Source organism: Macrobrachium rosenbergii, chromosome 26 (assembly GCF_040412425.1).
Source record: "Macrobrachium rosenbergii isolate ZJJX-2024 chromosome 26, ASM4041242v1, whole genome shotgun sequence".
Lineage (NCBI taxonomy): Eukaryota > Metazoa > Arthropoda > Malacostraca > Decapoda > Palaemonidae > Macrobrachium > Macrobrachium rosenbergii.
Window position 1 is genome coordinate 13,380,742 of NC_089766.1, and position 21,392 is coordinate 13,402,133.

General features: G+C 34.8%; 2 protein-coding genes across 3 annotated transcripts in view; one reads left to right on the forward strand and one right to left on the reverse strand.

The window, feature by feature from the left end:
• The first annotated feature begins 212 nt into the window (after positions 1–212).
• Nfs1 (Nfs1 cysteine desulfurase) lies at positions 213–12,556 on the forward strand. The gene is made up of 10 exons (XM_067128295.1): positions 213–251; positions 378–616; positions 2,153–2,364; positions 3,085–3,222; positions 4,399–4,583; positions 4,699–4,815; positions 6,130–6,240; positions 6,433–6,644; positions 7,809–8,031; positions 9,382–12,556. The coding sequence occupies exons 2-10, from the start codon at positions 526–528 to the stop codon at positions 9,443–9,445; spliced, it is 1,353 nt and encodes a 450-aa protein (XP_066984396.1). The 5' UTR covers positions 213–251; positions 378–525; the 3' UTR covers positions 9,446–12,556.
• trbd (trabid) overlaps positions 12,550–21,392 on the reverse strand; it is a 36,183-nt gene continuing 27,340 nt past the window's right edge. For both annotated transcript variants that reach the window (XM_067128291.1, XM_067128292.1), the window contains exon 11: positions 12,550–15,626. In XM_067128291.1, coding sequence (XP_066984392.1) covers positions 15,548–15,626 — 79 coding nt within the window. In that variant the 3' untranslated portion in view covers positions 12,550–15,547. The remainder of the gene's footprint in view (positions 15,627–21,392) is intronic.

Here is a 21,392-nt window from a genome sequence, read left to right on the forward strand (position 1 = left end):
TCTTTTTTTCGGATCCTGTATTTGTTTGATTTTTATTATTATTGCTGCTGCTGCAGATAACATTATTATCCAGCTCTTATGGTTCTGATAGCTTTAACCTTCATTAATCTTATTATTGTTGTCGAAAAGCATTCTTTACAAGTTGCAATATTGCTTGGCATGAACATGTTAATGATAATACTGTAATCAAAGTAATAAAAAAAATACACTTCACTCCTTTTCCGATAACTCGACTAGCCGCTCGGTACGAAGTGAGTACAGTGTTCTTGACGCTGTCTTTATTACTTAAACGCTGTTTTCATTACACATGCTCCTAATATGTTAATGATGATAAAAAGAATAAAATATACTATTATTCTGGACCTGTTTCTTTGCAGCTGATGTGAATTGTGAAGAAGAAGAAGAAGAAGAACGTCGAAGCATGCGTTTGCTCCGGATGTCACCAAAGTCCCAGGAATAAGTCATTTAGCAAAACATTACACAAGTGAACTTTTCGCAACGTAACAAACTACACATATATCTAAAATGTTACGACACACGAAGATTATATTAGGAATCGTTAGAAATGCTACAAAAAATAATATTTCGCCAGCTGGAACGTCCAGTAGATATTTAGGTAAGTATTCTTAATTTAATTATAAGAATAACACACGGTAGGCTTACGCCTCGGTTAGCTAGGTATGCATTAATTAGCCTAACTACGCAAGACGTTGTCACGGATAAAGATGTGCCTAATTATCTTTAGGCTTTTAATCTAATGATGTATGGCATAGTTTTGGTTTTTATTTCTTGGTTTATCATTAGGTTCGGTTTTTTTTTACTTGGTTTATTGTAACTTTGGGCCTATTTATGATTAACATTGCGTAACCTGTTGTCGTCCACGGTCGCAGCTTAATCATAAACTAGACAATTTAAAGCCGGTTAAATGAATGACATATTTATGGTAGCCCGATATCTGCTTGTATGACATCTGGTAGCACGATAACTGCTTGTATGTCATCGGTGCTATGTATCATGTCATGTTGGGGGAGGGGTCTTGGGTATGGGCCAAAACCCCCTGGCCAGGTTAGGGTATTGTCCCCTAGAATAGGTTAGGTTAGGTCAGGATGCATTCCTCATGAAGTGTCTTTGATTTGCATGCAAATAGGCTGCAACCTATGGAAATAACGGGTGCAATTCCAGTACACTTTGTGTTTACTTTTCATCAGAAAGTATGAAGGAGCGTCATAACCAATTTGCACGTGGTTTAATTCTGGTTGCCTTCTTACTCAAGTAAGGTATGAAAACTATTGGACAGGCTGTGCGCAGTTTAATATTGGTGTTCCACCCATTTTCTTGGCTAACTCAATATTTCAACTAAGTAGCCTAGGAGGCGGTGGGTAGTTTGTAGAACAATAGGTTAAGGACATTGGTTAGTGCTTGAAGCACTAATCCCCTAGAACAAAGTTTTGGTAATTCCACAGAACAGCTCTGCATGGAGATATAGTTTATAGATAAATTTTTTTTACTGAACAATAGAGAAAAGGCATATACAATGGTGAGAAAATTTTAGAATTTTACTTTTTTTTTTTTTTATGTTCATCCCCAAAGGGCTGGTACTAAACACCATACCCTGCAGAACTTTTCTGTAGAATTGCAAAATTTTTCCAAGATAACATTACCTCGCTTTGTCCAGAGATGACAGAAGTTGCACCTAGCTTTTTGAATAACAGCGTGTTGGAGATCATTTGAAATTACTGCGTGTAGGTTTTTCTTATGTTAATCTTGAACTTTATACAGTACAGAGTCCGTGGGAACACACACTTAGCCTATAGGTCTTTTGATATAATCCTTGTGGTGTGATGAATGCTTGATGATGGGTTTAGGAATTTTGTTAACCCACATGTGCAGGTCAAAGCTTTGTGGTCTAGGTTGCTAAATTAGACTTTCATTGCATTGTCTTGATTTGTGCCTAAACTGACATTGCACAGTCCTGTTCTTAGTTTATATTAGTAGTTATTACAGTGAACGGCTGCTGGGAACTAGGATTATTGTAAGACAGTTTCTTGACACCATTTATCATGTAACTAATTCGTTGTTCACACATAAGTAGTTTAATTCATGATATATTATTTGCATCAAAATATGATCGATGCATTTTTTGCTTGCTCAGGAACCTCTCCAAGACATCATGCAGCACCAGATGCAGTTGAAGTTACTCGTGAATTTCGGCCATTATACTTGGATGCCCAGGCTACTACTCCCCTTGATCCCCGTGTACTTGATGCAATGCTTCCTTACCTTACATACCAATATGGAAATCCACACTCACGAACACATGCATATGGTTGGGAGAGTGAAAAGGCCATGGAGACAGCCAGACAGGTAGTGTAATGTGCTGTGTTTTAGTTTTCTGTTAAAGAAAACTATTGAGATGGCTATTTGTCTGTCCGTCCGCACTTTTTCTGTCTGCCCTCAGATCTTAAAAACTACTGAGGCTAGAGGGCTGCAAATTAGTATGTTGATCATCCACCCTCCAATCATGAAACATATCAAATTGCAGCCCTCTAGCCTCAGTAGTTTTTATTTTATTGAAGGTTAAAGTTAGCTATGATCGTGCATCTGGCACCGTTATAGTTGCCAACAACACAGGCCATCACTGGGCTGTGGCTGAAAGTTTCATGGGCCGCGACTGAGAGTTTCTTGGGCTATGGCTGAGAGTTTCGTACAGCATTATACGCTGTATAGGAACCTCGATTGTGCCAAAGAAAATTTGGCACATTTTTTACTCGTTTAGTTCTGTAAACATCACCATAATTAGATCTCTTGTTGTCACTTTGTATGTCAAGTTTCTATTAACAGATTTTATATACAGTATTTTAGTTATTGAATGTAAACATTCTGAATTTTCAAATTAATAACTGTGCTAATTTTACAGAAAGGTTTTGAGAAATACCAGTGTAGAATATTTTGTCATAATAAAGTTTTAAGTGAGATTGACTGATGAAAGGCAGTAGAGGTTTTGCAGCTCTTGATATTTATAAGTTATTTTAGTTTTGTTTTTATGCTTCATTGCACCATTTCTGTTTTTCTCACTAAAAATAGCAAGTAGCAGACTTAATTGGAGCTGATAAGAAGGAAATTATCTTCACCTCAGGAGCTACTGAGAGCAACAATATAAGCGTCAAAGGTGTGGCTCGTTTTTATAGGTCCAAGAAAAGTCATGTCATCACCACCCAGACTGTAAGTTCATTAAATATTAATGTTATTGTATTAAATTTTTAGGTCTTCATATGTAGTTACAAATACAGTGTACCGTTCTACAAAAGACTTCCCTGCCATTTTTTATTTACAAAGAATTTCTGTTGTTTTGCTGCTTAATTCATCAGCATTGGGATGAATTTTTAAGTTTGTTCTGTTATGTTCAACAGTCATTTATCTCTGCCATTTTTCTTGACTGTCATCATTTTCTACATTGGATAATGGATGCTGACTTCAGTTTTTCTGGAAGATGGTTGTCACCCACAGCCTGGTCTTGCTTGGACTGAATGTGATTAAAATTACTGCGGGTCTAATATGAATGAATCATGTAGTCTTTTTGGGGGTTGCCTCTATGATGAGCCATTAGTTGAAGGGAATTTCTGTTCAAAGGACTAAACATACTTAAAAATCTATTCTGACATTTAATGGCTTGGATTTCTGTGTATACTCCCTTTGCATTCCAGCGAGAATCTATTCTGACATTTAATGGCTTGGATTTCTGTGTAAACTCCCTTTGCATTCCAGTGATGGCTTGGCTGAAGCAAATGAATTGAGAACATTTTCATGTATGCTTGTATAATTTAATGATTTACACTCCTGCATAGTTTATTAAAGTTTGGGTATTACCTTTATTAAAATACTATAAAATTATGAGAGAGAGAGAGAGAGAGAGAGAGAGAGAGAGAGAGAGAGAGAGAGAGAGAGAGAGAGAGAGAGAGAGAGATTCTTGCATAAGTTAACTAGGATATGTTATTGACAGATGAATTGTGAAGATACTCTCCTGTGTATTTTACTCTTTACTGATTTAAACTAAGTAAATAGTATGTAGATAAGATTTACGAGAGGTTAAGTAAAAGGAATTAAGATTTTTATGACTTGATGTTTTTGGGGGTTGAAATTGGACAGAATCACTGTAACAATCGTTCTGAAGAGGGGTATAGGATGAAGGTCTCAGTAAGACATTTTAATTGACTTATTCTGTATTCATGAGTACATTGTAAAATAATTGTTTATTTCACTCTTAATACAGCAGTAACACATTTTTTTATATTTTTTTATTTTTGTTAGTTCTGTTTAGGTACATTTGCTCTTCGATTTTTGCATTTCCTCTATTGGTTTGGAGTTGCAGTACAGTATAAATATCTTAACTTGTTGCAGGAACACAAATGTGTACTAGACTCCTGTCGTGCATTGGAAAATGAGGGTTGGGATGTTACTTATTTACCTGTTCAGCCATCTGGTTTGGTATCGTTAGAGGATTTGGAAGCAGCCATGCGTCCTGACACTGCTCTTGTATCGGTGATGATGGTGAATAATGAAATTGGAATTATCCAGCCCGTTAAGTAAGTGGTTGACTATGGAACAGATGAACCATTGTTTTGTATAAATGTCATGAAAGTTAAGTTTATTTTAATAACTTCTAGCTGAATTTTTAATTGCAAATTTTATGTTTTACAGAGAAATTGGTGAATTGTGTCGGGCTAAAAAGATATTCTTTCACACTGATGCTGCTCAGGCAGTGGGAAAAATTCCAATAAATGTCCGTGATATGAATGTTGATCTCATGTCTATAAGGTCAGTGATGTTCATGTGTTTCATTGATGCTAAAAATTTTATTTTTAAAACCTTTTTGAAATTTTTTTATTAATTTTTTCCTGGCTTTGCTCATTTTGATAATTTCAGAGATCAGCTTCAATAATGTTTGAGTTTTCCAAATAAGGTTCCCACTTTAATATTTTTCTCATATTTCCTTGCATAGACACTCAGCATTGCCAGACAGAAGTTTTAAGTGCTTATTTTAATTCTAAATTATAGAAAGGTCAGCTTTTTATGTATGTACTAGTCATGCCCACATTCTTGGTGTGTTGATTTATTCTGTTGATAAGGTATAAAATCCATTATTTTATGTTTTTATTGTGAATAGATAGCTTACTCTCAGCTCTCATTCATGGTCATTTGGAATAAGTGCCATTGTATTCTGGCAGTGGTCGTCTTCTTCCTCTCAACTTAATTCCTAGAGGGGGTTGCTGTTTTTAATGAACTTTTTATAGCTTTGTGTACTTCACTGGTGCACTTCATTTTATCAATATAAGATTTTCCATACGAGATCCCAGTCTCAGGTAGTTGGGTATATGAAATTTATGTGAGCCGCACAACAAAGGAAGGAATATATGCTACCATGATTCCCCTACACCAGTTAATACCTCAAATACCATTTGTATCAACCCCTCTCCCTCTTCAGTAACTAGTATTTAAAAAAAAATACTGTAGAGAAAATATCGGTTAATAAGAAATATAGAGACCAGGTACCATGTCCAAATCCACAATTGGTAAGTTCAGTAGGTGTTGCTGGAAATGAATACAAGTATAAAACTTTGGTGGCCATTTTCTCAAAACTGAGGTTTCGTTATTAATTTATTAGTTGTCAGAATTAGAAAAGGACATGAATCCTTGACATTTATTTTCATAATCAGAAAAGGACTTGAATCCTCAATGATTTCAGGTATATTATAATTTCATTTTTTTTTTCAACAATTCAGTATTACATTTGGTGAATATCTTACAAAAAAATATTATTTTTTTTACTTTTATTTGATTTCTTTTGAAAATTAGTAAGAATATTTGTTTTACATACAGTATACACTTGATAAGCTTTTCTGTGATTTTTTGAAATAAATAAATGACTGAGCTAAAAATAAGAAAGCCTGTATATTTTAAAAATGTAAGAAAGATTTTAACCTTTTTCTTATATTGAACCCTATCTTAATCGATGAAATTTGGTATAATAAAATTCATATAATAGTGCGTATGTCTTTGAATTAAAACAAATTTGAATTTTCAGGTTTAGCTTAGAGATTTTCTTTTTCTTAAATATTTTTAAACTTTCAGCGGTCACAAGATATATGGACCAAAGGGAATTGGGTGTCTTTATGTTCGTCGACGTCCAAGAGTGCGAGTTGAAGCTCTGATGAGTGGAGGAGGCCAAGAACGTGGAATGAGGTATTTTATCTTAAACGTTTGGATGAACATGTAGTTTTTATTTATAAGGCTTTCCTTTCTAAACCTAAATTCCTGTGAATTTTGATGGGTTCAATATCATGAAAATTGTCTTACTGTATTATATATATTTAGTATATTACTGTATTATATATATTTAGAATATTTATTAACATTTTTATATTTATTTCGTAGGTCTGGTACCGTCCCTACTCCTTTGGTTGTTGGGTTGGGTGCTGCATGCCAGATTGCAAAAGAAGAAATGTCATATGACCATAAGCGTATATCAAGGCTTTCCGACATGCTCGTTGATTCAATTCAGTCAAGAATACCACAAGTCATAAGGAATGGTGACCCTGAAAGGTCATATCCTGGCTGTGTCAACCTGTCATTTGCATTTGTTGAAGGTGAGTCATGTTGTCTAGGTTGATGGTATTTGAAGGTGGTCTTTTTCATTAATGGCAAAGTTGAATATTGCAGTATATATGTGAAGTGGCAGTACTCATACACAAGTATGATTGATTTATGTTGATAGGTAGTGTAATCATATTACGTACTTAGCTAAGATTCTTATATTTTAGAGAGCTGGCTTAACTCTTACAGGCTGGGCTAAAATATACATTAAGAACAGTTAAAAAAAAAACATCAAGGGAAAGAGGAAGATATGCAAATGCACATAGTAGAAAAAAAAAAATAATTAAAAATTTTCTGTACCTTCCAAGGGAAGTTGAAAGTAAATATTTCCAGTCCTGTGAGGGGCCTCTTTTCCAAAACACTTGTGAACATATGCTAATTTTACAAAATTACAGATGTATTTTTTTATATTTTTTTATTTATTTTGTAAAGTTACAATCACAAGTCTCATGGTATAACAAATAAGAACTAAAAATAGTAATAAATTGAGTACAGTATATTTATGGTAAAATATTTATGAGATGTACTGAAATAGGAAACTGCAGTATCTTTTAGTGAGTTAGACATGTTTTTTGTAATATATCTTTGTACTTAGTTTACAAAATTACAATTTTAGCTGTCATACAACCATAAAAGATAAGAACTAAAGCCAACAGCAATCCCTGGGTATATTTATGAGCAAATATGTACAAGATGTCCTGGGATGGGAAGGTGCAGTATATTCCCCCATGAAATCTTAAGTCACACTGATCTCTCTCTATCTTGTACTGAGGTGCTTGTGTTGCCACAAGAGTTGCTGTAAATCATTTATTGCCCATTCAAGTGATTAGAATATTTTCCCACAAAATTCGTTCAAACTGCATGGCGCGAGACATAGATTCTCACCTGAGGGCCACCGGATCAAACGTCCAGAGCTATTTTTATGCCTCCCATGATCAAGCTCAGACACAAAGGGTTAAAAGTGTTTAACAAGTTTTGTAAGCCCCACTTTGATTGATGCCATGAAGACATTTTTCTTGACACTGGATGACCAGTTTCAATAATATTCAAAATTTAAATAATTCTTGATTCCCCTATTCCTGAGTACAGTATTCATGGTATTAAAGGTGAAATGGATATTGTATATCCAGATGGATTAACTGATATGATTTTAATAGGTGAGAGCTTATTGATGGCTTTGAAGGACATTGCTCTGTCATCTGGGTCGGCTTGCACCAGTGCGTCTTTAGAACCTTCTTATGTGTTGCGAGCTATAGGTGCTGAAGAGGACTTGGCCCATTCCTCCATCCGCTTTGGTATTGGAAGGTTTACAACAGAAGCTGAGGTCAAATATACAGCAGACAAATGTGTGGAACATGTTAATCGGCTGAGGGAGATGAGGTATGGTTTTATTTTCCACATTCATATTTTGTATATCAGGTACTAAGAACTTCAAAACTTTCTTAATGAATTAAGTGTCATCTAGTTCATAGAAATATACACATTTTGAATAGTACAAGTACCATCTGACTTACAACCTGCTTGGCATACAACCTTACATCTGGCAGTGGGGCTGGGCGGGCTGATGCATAAGAGTACACACCGTATGATAGTTGACCACCGAGTCACTTGGCAATGCACCATCTCGGGAGAGCTCTCCCATCACTCAGGCAGCATCAGTTTGAGTTATTCTGCCCTATCAGCAGCATCATATGGTATTAACTGTGCTGTAGGCTGAATTGCAAACCGATTTACATTAAAGTCGACTTCTGACATGCAAGCAAGAACCTAACCCTGTTGTAGCTCAATGATTAACTGTACATAATATGCATTACATAAATGATCAAAATATATCATTAGAAGTACATTATGGTAAAAACATTGAAATAATGATTGTACATTACTTTACAGTACTATATAGGTACTTTATATAGCAAAGGTTTGATATGCCCTGCCCAGCATGTTGGCATATACAGTATAGCAAAGGCTTGATATGCCCTACCCAGTATGTTGGCCATTTTCTAGGGTTTGATATACATCCATTTTGACTTACGACCAGTTGGTCAGAACCAAGCTCAGTCTTAAGTAGGATGGTACTTGTATATTTTATTGAAATTTTTCATTCATATCAGGGATGACAAACTTCAAAACTTTCCCATTGCAGTATCTAGTCCATGGAAATATTTATATTATGAATAGTATATGATTTTTTATTTGTCAGTTGCTCTGTATTAACTGGAAATGGTTACAGGTATCCAGCACATTTTTAATTTTGAAAAGGCATTGTAAATATTAGTTAGCAGAACACTCAAATTTAAGCTGCTGCTGTTGTTTCTCACTGGTTTAATTAATAGAGTATATTGTAAAACATTTTTATGAAATTAGTATTCTGGAGAAACAAGAAAATAGAACTGCACATATGAAAATGGTCTTACATATAAAAAAAAAAAAGTTTACCATTTCCATTCAGTGAATCAGCCCTTGTGAAAGATGTTTCATTTGGCATGATTAAAAAAATTAGCACCACCAAAAAATAGATTCATATGCAGTCTCTGACAAGTGAATGGTTCATACATAGTTGTTAACGTTCTAATAAATCACAAGTGTTTTCTTGATTCATTCCAGTAGAAGTGAATCATGATGCACAAAGAAATGTTTAAAACTCTTAGTGCTGAACTACTGTAATTTGTTTTCATGTGACATTCACTTATGGTTATTAGAGCATTATGATATTTTTTTCCGTTGTTTCAGCCCCCTTTGGGAGATGGTTCAAGAAGGTATTGATTTAAAGAGCATCCAGTGGTCACAACACTAAAGGACATCCCTCTGCATGTACAGTATTGTAATGAGTTTCAGGTTGTCACCATGTACAGCTCAAGCAAGTTGAAAACTGGACAGTGAAAAAAAATATCTCTTCAGTGTTATAGAAATACTGTAGTCTGCTTCTGAAGTATGATTTATGGTATTTTAAAAAAGGATTAAGAAAATTATTTTTTGTCTAATACACATATCTGCACAAGTATTGTTCAGTCTGGTGATCAGAATAGCTTTTCAAAGTTCAGTGGACGTACTAGTAAGTAATATTTGATTGGAAATTGTACTGTGGTGGCACAATAGCTCAATATTTATTTCTTCTATAATGTATATTTTAATGTATAGCATGTATAATAATGTTTATAAGACTGTTGCTGGCTGATATATCTTTGTGTAGATAACATGTTCTGTATTGATTGATTGATAAGAAAGTAGTGATATTTATTTTTCAATGGTAAGGGTTTTTTTTCATTAATTCCATGCTTAATGTAAGGCAGACTGAATCACCACTGCAGGGAATAAGTATTAGTTTCTTTAAATAATTCAGTGCTTATTAATAAGTAGGCAGATGGCATCACCACTGAAGGAAATCAAAATTTATTCGCATACATATATAGGGGCAAAGTGCAATTAAGGGATTATTTTGATTTGACATAGGGAATGTTGATAATGTTTCTGAATTAAGCTAGGGCAAATTTAGAAATATGGGCCAAAGGAAACGCAGAGCAAAATTACCATTTGCTAAGTCATTAGATTAGAATCTTGGGAATGTAGAATTCCTGCAAGATTTATGTGGAATTGCGCGTTTGGTTTTATATTACTGTATATTACAATATTTTCCACCTCATTTTAGATTAGTGTTGGTAGTAAAGAGATTAAATGAATTCCATGCAAGTAGGCAGGGAACACCTGTAGGCAGGTGACTGGGGAAACCCCTCCCCCACATTTGCCACAAGGTGGCATTTTTCCCTTTGGTATCAGGGAGTACGTGGGGTGGTTGAAAAAGAACTTTGTTAAAAGGCTCTTGTTTGTATATTTAGGAAAAATACAAACTATTTCACAGATTTGGTACTTGTTTTTACAGGTATGCAAACTAATGCCTTTTATGCAAGAGACTCACTCTGCAAGTGGTAGGAATCAACTTGGAAGTGCTATGCTTCCGCTTATAATCTAAGCAAGAGAGCAATTATGCCTGTAACATCTTACACAAAATGGAAATAATGCCAACTTGATATCACCCTGAGCCAGAGTGAGATGTCTGAAGCCTTACCAAAGAGAACTTGGGAGAACAAGTAGGAAGGCAGGGTCAATTGTTTACTAATTGGTTCAGATGATAGCTTTACTGGCCCCTCCCCAACATGTTTAAGGGAGAGCAGATGAGTCACACCTTATGAGTCAAAACTTTAAGATATGATGCCCAAATGTGAAGTCTCCCTGCACTGTGGCCCATCAGCATGAACTTAGCCTGACTACTGCCTTCCATAGAAACAAGGGAGAAAGAGCCAGTTGCTACCCTTCTAACCTCCAGCCTTATGCATCTCAAGAGAGATGTCTTGTTATGGTCCAAGAGGGGCTTAAAGAGTACACAACCCGTTGCACAGTCACCACAGGTCCTAAGGAGTGTCTAAGGACTTGAAGCTGATGTCCCTGGCTTTGTAAGCTCTCGACCAGATGGATGACAGTCGTCCACACAAGATGAACCATATGTCCGTTTGATGACTTCACGAAGCCAGAAAGATAGGGTGTTCTTACATACCACCACTTTGTTGTGCCTGCTGGTACTACAAAGACCCCTCTACACAGGTCACCAAGAAACATGTTCTTATTACTGCCATAGGGTTCACACAAGGTAAAAAAAAAAAAACTTATCATCTGGTTTTCCAGAATCAAAATCTCTGGGTAGGAACCAAGTAATGTCTCAGAGGGTGCTGGGAGATGTTCCCCAAATTCCCCAAGGCAGCTTCAGTGTCTGGATTGGGAGATCAAAACACCAGGAGCTTCCCGTACAACCTTTTGGCCAACAGGTTGATCACTGGAGTTCCTCAAAGTTCATAAAGCCTTTCCCCATGCGATAAAGTAGGGACCAATCTGTCCCAACCAACCGCCACTGGAATGCCCAGCTCATCAACACTGGAGGAACAATCACATGATCTCAGAATGCTGCAACTATCCATACTGCAAACATTCCCTAGATGTTGACGTGTAGATGGAGGCCATCCTGGCCACAATCATAACACACGGAGATTGTTCAGGTGCACACCCTACCCCTTCTTGATGCACCTGAGAACAGAGGCATCTCAGAAGTGGTAAGTTCTGAGGAACTCCCCACTGGAAGGGTCCCATCATTTAGCCACCAAGCAAGTTCCTCCCCCACTTCAATTGCTTCTGATGCGAGTTTTAGTGGAGGTACCTGAGAGGCACTTGCTTCTAAAAGGATGATAGGTGGCCTGCCATGTCTTAGTAATTTTATTGGCAGATAAGAAGACACATTCTGAGCATCCATTGCTTGAAGGACCTTAGATATGACTGAGTGAGTCCTGGTGCCTTGACAATACTGTTGTCGGTAAGTTTCGTTTCACTGCTTTGCCCACCTATATTGTAATGAACACCAAGCACTTGTGCATCTCTGTAGGCTTGGATGCCTTGTATCACTGCACTTTGCAGGCTGGAATTATATGAGTATTGGTTAAGCTTGATATCTACAAAAATCACTATCCAGTTATTCACAATCCATTTGAGTATCCACAACACAGTCGTCCAAAGTTGGCTACCTGATGTTTAGGAGATTGGAATTCAAGAGGTCCTCATTATTATCATTTAACACTTGTTGGATGTCACCTGCACATGTCTTGGAAGTGATAATTTCCTTAATAATTAAAGGTTCCTTGTAGCAGCAGTACAATGCAGCTTCAGAAGCCTCCTTAATTGTTATTCAAAACTGTGATCAATGAAGAGTGCTACACTGAACTTTACGGTACTGAAAACTACTTCTTCAAAAGACTAAGATAATTTCATGAAGGGTCAAACAATCTGTATACATTGGATTGACTGTGTATGTTCCCTGCAATGAAGCTCATTATGTAAGGAGGTTTAATAAACACTATCTCAGCAATTTGTATAATCTCGTTATATATACATAACAATAATCTCTGGCAAACAATCCAGTAATGCTTCACTACTATGGGTTAGCTTCCTAGGAATTTGGTGATAAACAACATATAGACTTAACATATAATTCAGTTTTATCAGCCAGGTAATAATAGGTGTGATTGGGGTACACTATATATTCAGGGAATCATCCAAGAAAAAAAATAACTACTGTCTCAATACTGGAAATGTGAAAATCTTTTTTTATTTTTATTTTATAATTGTGGGGGAGCATTTAAAATTCCCTACCAAAAAACTGGTAAACTGGAAATTTTTTACAAAGGTCTAGCTATTATGCACTGACAGTTTTTATTTTAAACTACTTTCTTAAAAAACAGCACAGGCAATTTTTACATCATGCAATAATGATGTCTGAGGGTCTTCTCTCATGAAACTACAAAAATTTAGATATTTATTTCCGACAGCTAAAATAAGTGTGGTGAAATCAAGGAATCTCATCCCTGGTTTCTGTCAAACATGAAGCCCAATTTTTTTCTGTGTTTACTTTATAGTGAATGAGCTTTAGTTAAAAATCCTGAAAGGATACTGTTCAGTGATTTCATCACAGTGTGTTCTTGGTTTGTACTGTAACCATGGAGAGAAGCGGAGATTATGATGATGAAGATGTCAAAGAAGTGCTACCTAGCAAATACAACCCTTAAATAGAAGCAGTTCCTATGGACTTCGCAATTACCCATCCAACATCTGTTGTATCTCGTATGCATATTTTTGTAGCTGAAAACTGTGGAATTCATCAAATCATAGAATTGATCCTTCAGAACCCATTTCATATATTCTGTTCTCAATGAGTTTTCCTGTATCAAAATTAGGTATGAAATACAACATACTGATGAATAATAATTGCAAAGGGAAGAAATTCTTATAAATGGCTCTTGAATGGATTACTAAAGGAGAAAAACTTCAGAAAATAAGAGCAAAACTTGCCAAAAATGCACATTCCTAACTCAATACATTATGAATTCAATGATATGACTAAATTTTAAAGCAAAAACAATCACAAGAAAGTAGTGAAATAAACTAGCTATACATATTTACATTATATGAATATAATATACTCATTGCAAACACAGTTACAATTACTGGAAAGTAGCGACTGCGGATACTAAAACCATTTAAATAACTGGACGGAAAGGAACAACGTAGATAAAAAAAAAATGTTGGGCTCTTGAGATGTTGCTAGTACTTTGGCAATAACTGAGATATTTGAACTACACAAAGAAAACTGAAATTTTAGTACAGGATTAGTGTATGAGGAAGAGAACTTGATTTGTGCTTTGAATTAGGTATATGGAACTCATTTCAACTCCTTCCTACAACAAACCACTCTTAAAAAAAAAAAAAAAAAAAAAAAAATTCACAACCAAATATTACTGTAAACTTGAAAACCATTCTTAACTCCAATAAAAATCCTCTTTCATGAAAATCATGAGGGTCAAGTTAATGTTGCCGATTTCTTGTACCTAACCTCTGGGTTGTGATGTAATTATGAAGTGTAGGCAAGTTATATATTAAAGTACTTGTCTTCACTGCAGCCTTAAGGTAAGCAGTAATGTAGCCAACTTTTAGATGTAACACTATAAAGAAAAAAATATTAAATAATTACTCGAGGAGTACCTGCAAGAAATGAGTGGACTATTATTAGAAATTAGGGTTGTGGATTCAGAGCCTGGATTATATGTTATCTAGAGTATGAAAAATTATCTTTCAAAATAAAAGCAAAGATTAATGCTGACTTGCTTTGTATGGGTATTTCAAACATTTTTGAGAAGCTGCTGCAGCAATAAGATTCTCATAATGTTGTACATATAAGTATCAATAACAAAGGTCAACAAACTACTGTATTCTGCTTTAAAATCACAGCCTCTCCAAATTAAGGCCTTCAAAAATACAACCAAATTACTACAGTACTACTGTAAAACAAATGCGTTCCCCATGTCAAGAATTTTGATCCTCTCCAAGAACTAAATTATTATTGAGAAATGACAAACTCGCCATTCTACCTGAAAAATTACAAAAAAAATTTTAAGCTTTACCATCCCAAGAAGTTCTTACAGGGAAAGTAAGTTGGTTCTGCCAACATACATTGGTTAATAACAATTGAGAAATGCACGACATAAAATTTTGTACTGTACAATGATCGGATCTTTGGAAAATGAATTATGCAGTCCATATAGAACAATGTCCACGGACAGTACCACTTTTACATGAATTTCCATCCACTTTCAACAATATTTTCTAGTCTTCAATTCTGCACAAAAGTTTACCATCATTAGCAATCTGTGATGTGTATTTTCTGAAATCTAAAAACAGATAAAATAAAAAATTTGAAATATTTTCAAGAATGAAATGTAATCTTAAAATGTTTTTCAAAAACTGAACAGTGATATCTGAAATGGCCGGATATGGTTACCTTTTCACTTTTAAGTGTATAAGCAATGCACTGCTTACTAAGAAATGAAAAGTTAGCATGGCAGATTGCTAAATGGCATGGCTTGAAGCTTATGTTTTTTTCTTTTCACATAACCAGAAATAATTGGTTGAACCTTCACCAATAGCCAATAAATTATGCTTGTGAATGGCATATATGCATACACATCTGCTGTATTATATACTGTATGCTATATATACTTCAAAGCTATCAGAGTTCCCTCACAAGGAATTTTGCTAATAGCTTCAGTTTAAAGGAAGATTTATAATTACAAATTTCTTTCACCAACAACTTTTCTTCCAATTCAATCATGTTTCCACATTAACAGCAATATCATATCACACATCTCTAACACCATGCATTACCCTTTACACAGATAACAGTTGCACTACATTCTGCATTATATCATCAATTCCTTTGCATCTTGAACAGTTTTTCCTTGGCTGCCAAATAATGATTGACATTTTACTTTAAACAAATGAGAAACAGTGAGACTTGTATGGTTTATCATTCTTCCTCAGAATCCCCATCGCTAGAGTATCCCTGGGTTGTTAATGGGCGGTGATATGGGGCACGTTCCATTTGCCTGAAAATTAAACATAAAATTATGAAATACTGTACAGGATAATGATATACTACTATACTATTAAAAGATATAGTCCATATAGGCATTCTGCATACACTGTCCCTTGAGCAACAGACTGTTGTTCGAACCAAGCATCCCTTTGGCAACCTACTGTTATGCGTTCTTTTATTTTTTATGTTTCCTTTCGTCTTTTACCTAATTACTGTCAAATTTCTCTGACCTTGCAGTGCTCAGATATCCATTCTAAAAAATCCTTTGGGCCTGACACACAAGAGTAGAGAGTGTGACTGTCTCATTAAATGAGTGTGACTGTCTCATTAAATTAACTCGATAATGAAATGCCCATATTTTCAAAACAATTTTAGTTAAAACATTTAAGGAATCTGTGTCCATCACATATAGGAATTTATTGATTTAAGGTTGTCTTGCAATGTGACATCCAAGGTCACTGATAACTTTTTCTGAAAACAATTGCAACTGATTTTAATTTAAGCCCATAAATAAGAAAAATAGATAATAAATTAGATAAGTAATTTTCAGAAGGCCAGGTTTTGAAATTTGTTTACTATTATTAATACATGGTTCAATCACACTACTGGGCTAACACTCAACTACTTCAGGGCTGGGCCAAAGAGGTTTGTTATTCATATACTATAAATTAATTTAATTTTATGATGTTCAATTAAAAAATCTGGCAATTATCGAGCAGATGAAATTGTTTCCAATATTTCTATTTGTTGGTGGCTGTAATCTGAACAGTCATTTGTCACAGCTTTTCCTGGGATCAATTAGCATACTGTATTTTAGACAAGTTTTAAATCTCTTGCTTTTTCTCCATTATAAGGTGGAATGAAATTAGATCTGAAGGAAAGCTGGATATAATCCCCAGGTTTTCCTTTCTTCCCATGGACAAAAGTCATACCACAGTATATATAAATTAGTGTTATGCACTGCAAACCAACCCCATCTCTGTTGAAAGTTTAAAAATACACAAAAATACGAACTGCAACAACAAAAACAGTACATACCTAATATTGCCTTATATAATGTTAGGCAACACAGTAAATAAAACCAACAAAGAATTTTATGACTAAACCAAAAAAGTTACCTTTTTTCTTAGTGAATAAAGAAAAAAGCAGGAATAACTGGCATGATAATTTTAGTTAAGGTGAAAATGTACAACTACATAAAAAGTGTCATTGCATTTTTGCTGCTTACATGATGACTTGAAAAACCAGCATGACACCTTCCTTGAGTCATCATTAAAAACACCATAATCACTTAAATAAAAATGAGCTAAGATCTGGTTCACTACCAAGAGTACACAAAGCTAAGACTAAGTAAAAATATGAAATGATCAGGTATCTGTTCTAATCTACAACTTTCAATATTATTGTCATGTAGGTTAATAAGACCACCCACATTTCCTGCCTTGTAAGGCTTGCCCACAGGGTTTATTTGTGAATGAGGGTGAAAACTGGTGCATATACTTTTTTGATGTGCAGTCTGACAAGCATCTGATTTCAAAGTTTACTTTGTTAGTTATCTTCCTTTGTTAATTCTCTTTTTATAATTTATGCTTCTCAATTTCACTTTCCATACTGGACTGTTTTTCCTGTGGAAGCCCTTAGGCTTGTAGCATTCCATTTTTCCAACTAGGTTTCCAGCTTGGCTTGTAAAAATAATAAGAAAATATATGTGGGTAGGTTGCAAATGGGCAAAAGAATGACAGTCTAGAAACAAGAGAGAAAACACCACAAGTGGCAGCTCTAGGGAATGAAGGACCTTCAGTAATGCCTACAGACGGAATTGTTATCCTTAAGTAGATAACTCTGACGTGTGAAATCTTTACTCAACTCTCTTAAAGTTAGTTCAATGGATTTATTCTGAAAAAACATAACCCTATGGGCAACAAATATAAATCTAATCTTTTTACAGCACTTTTAGATGAGCTATATAACTACTTTGCAGGGACTGAAACAGCTCAAAATGTACTCAACTCCATTCCTGCAAAAATCTAAGGTTGTAATATGATAAAGGTCTTGGTTACACTACAATTTTTATTGAAAACAGACAAGAAAGAGGCGCCAAAGAAAACATTAACTGCAAGTAGGGTTGTCACTGACAAATTTTTTCATACACATCATTATCTTTATACAGTGCTGCAATACAGCGTAGCAATATCAATAAAGAGGAGCAAAAAATTAAAATTAATCTATGCATTTTATGTACAGTAACTTTATTATTATCAGCAATGGATATAGTTAAATTTTCAGACTGATTTACATCAGTAACTTATAACTTTTATATCAGAATTATTCCTTTTTGTTTGGTTGTTATACACTTTCCATTAGAGACTTGTCAAGGGAAAATCAATAAATGATATATTTTTCAGGTTTTATTTAACCTATTCAAGTAAATGATAATGTAGGCATTATAAATCTGTCAATACTTTACTTTCACTTAAAGAATAAATGGTGTTATGCCATTATATGACTACATTCGGTCTATGGCAGAGGAACCCATCCTCACAGTTGAAAAATTGTGATGTTGAGAGACCAAGTCCACATTGTTAGGATGACAGGGTTTCCTCTTACTCATTAGATTACCAGCAGTAGAGAACAACTTCTGAATACTACTATTTTGATAATTTTAGCACATCTCTGCAGACAACCATTCCATGGTTCTATGAGAAATATAATATTCCAGCAAATGCAAATTGATCAGCAAATAGAAATTTTTTTTGAGATATAAGGATAAGCAACCGGAATGGTATTTGGCATTTTTAAAACAACAAAACTGAATAGCATCACAGATAAGCTACGTTATTGATTAATCAATACACGAAATTTTTTATTTGTGATATTTTGAATTTTTTCATATACATTAAAAGAACATGTGTATCAATGACAGCCCTTTCTGCAAGCAGTATATTAAAGAATGTTCAAAAGATAGCCTTAATGAGCACTATTAACTAGAAATTAAAACCATTCTTACGCCTGGCAAAATAACAAAATTAAACTACAAAGTCTTTTGGAGAGCTTATTAGTGTATGTGTTGTAAGTTTATGAGGTCCTATATATCCACCCAAAACCTATTCAAGCTTTCAGTGACAGCCTTTCCCTATACAAATTTTTTACTAGAACCCTACCTAATGACTCTTATTTCTTACTAATAGCTATGAATATATCCTTACTCGCCAATCACCAAGATACAATGCGGACATGAAAAGTTAGTGACCCAGTAACTCCTGCTATTTTACTTAACAATAAATAATATTCTGCAGTTCTTTAAATTATTTTTCCATACGCTAGAGAAACTTTGATATTTAAGGTGTCTGAATGATAATACAATATGATTTTAGTTATTCTTGCCTGCACTTCCAGAATTAGAAAGTATACTCTACATGGGATGCATTTAATGTACTCTAATATAATGTAAATGTATTGTTTTCCATGTGGTGAATGCTGTTTAATGTATCCTAGTTTCTCTGGGCTTTCCCTTTGGTTGAAAAGAAAATCCAGAAAAATTAGGACAGATTAAACATAAATTAGTTCATATTTGGCATTCTTGTTTTTAAAGCCTATGTGAATGATTTTGTATTTACCAAAGTTGAATGGCATCTGCAATTGTAACATTATCAGCATTTTTTTTTCTCAGCAAACATACTTATATTACTAGTCAGCTTTAGCAAAGTCCTGTAACTTATGTTAATAATGGACAGCTACATACCAACCGCTAAACCAGAGAACAACACTTGAGACTCTTTGCTTAAAAGAGGATGTTCCACTGATGACAACTTCAGTCAGGCTTTTACCCAGGATACTAAATCTATGATGCCAAGATTCCCTACTTTTGCCATTAACCTTTTACCTGGCACTTTTTTAAATACCTTCCAGAAATCCATATAAGAGCACACCTGCTGCTCCACTTTTATCATAACATGGATGATGTCTAAAAGGACGGTTAAGCATTGTCTCCTTGGCTTCAACTCTGGATGCCCAGTTAAAAACAAATAGGCAACAACAGCAAAATCCATGCTAGCTATCTGACTTCAATTCTTTAATTCTAAATGTGTATGTCATCTGTTATGATGAATTCTTGTATCTTTTCCAGATCCGAAATAGGCTGATAGCTCACCCTTAGAACCATCCAAGAATATTTGCGCAGTATTGTGCAGTTTCCAATCCTGCACTGCTTTACTTTGCTCCCCAGGTGCTTTGTATACGTGATAGCGGTAACATGTAGTTTCTTCTGGTTCTTTAGTCACCCTCAGGTGGAATCCATCCGATCCTTAGTTTTGTTTTGATTAAACTTTTCGTTGAAATTTTTCCTCTTTTTCTGTTACTTCTATTTTCCTTAATAGCACATTTCCTTGGTATATCACCTGGGACATGGGGATTTCTGAGACATTATTCGTAAGTGTCCACATTCCTGTGGTTTTCAAAAGTGTGCAAATTTTTAAAAAACTCTTTTAACAGGTCAACCACAATACACGGAGAATGCCAGTGCCCTACAACATAATAAATATTAAACATAAAACCAACAAGGAAAAAACCTCTACGTTCTACTTAACTACATTCCTTATACTGTATACCAGAAACTACTAAATCATCCTCAGGGACAAGTTTTAATAAAAATAAAAACAGGAATGCAATGCTGGGAAAACACTTACCAATATTGTATAATGAAGTAGTGTAGGGATGTAATAAAGCCATTCTAGGGCATGGTTAAATCCTCCACAGACTCTTGTTCATTGAAACTTGTTAAATCCATAAAAAATCACTGGTCACAAATGAAGCATTCTCTGATCAAGTACAGGAAGGGCTAGTGAAATACCCAAACTATACTGTACATGACTTCTAAAAACAAATTTACTACATATACAATAGACTATTTTAATGGTTAACCTAAATTTGAGTTTACTTGTGTTGTATCTGCAAATTCAGAACATTTGATTAAATTTGCATTTGTTCCAGAACACAATCCAAAACCTTTACTTTAAAAATTACTAATTAGTGCATACAAATATTTTTTTTGTTCAGCAAATCACTTTAATTTCAGGTGGCTGATCAGCTGTAAGTATGGTCTTACCTAGTCTTAAGGATCTCAACTAAGTTAAGTCTTGAAGCAGTAACTCAAATGCATACTGCCCATTTAAATGCTACTCATATTTAAGGTAATCCTTTGTTTACCCTCTCAACACAACTGAATTAAATGCAATTCATTTTAACTATGACACAATCCTTGTCTTGATATGTTTTTTCCTGATGCAGATTCCTGACTCAGAAGTCCCCATGTTATGGTTATTACATATTAATTTAACATGATCACTGAGTTACATTCTTATGATTTGTAGGGCTCACCTAAGGATTTGTTCTTACTCGAGAGGCAAAAATTGGATCAAGGTAAAGTTAACAGAGCTAGAAAGCTGGGTGGATGAGAAAAAAGGGAATGGATGAAAAGGCAAAAAGTAATATTGGTGAAGGTAGTGGGGTCACTACATATTATTCCCATCTACAAAGCACACTGTAAATGGTACCCTACAGGAGAGCCATGCAAGTATATTGTAGATATACTATCTATAGAGCCTTGTATGGCACTCAACAGATAGTACTAATGGTTCTTAGCAGCAAACTTCCTGCCTTTTTCTTTCCATTTGTCCCCTTTTGGGTCTTCCAAACTAGTTGTTCAGCTTCTTTCACTTAATCTTCATCTAGTTTGTGATTCTCATTTAAGATCAAATTGTTCAGGCTAGCATTACGA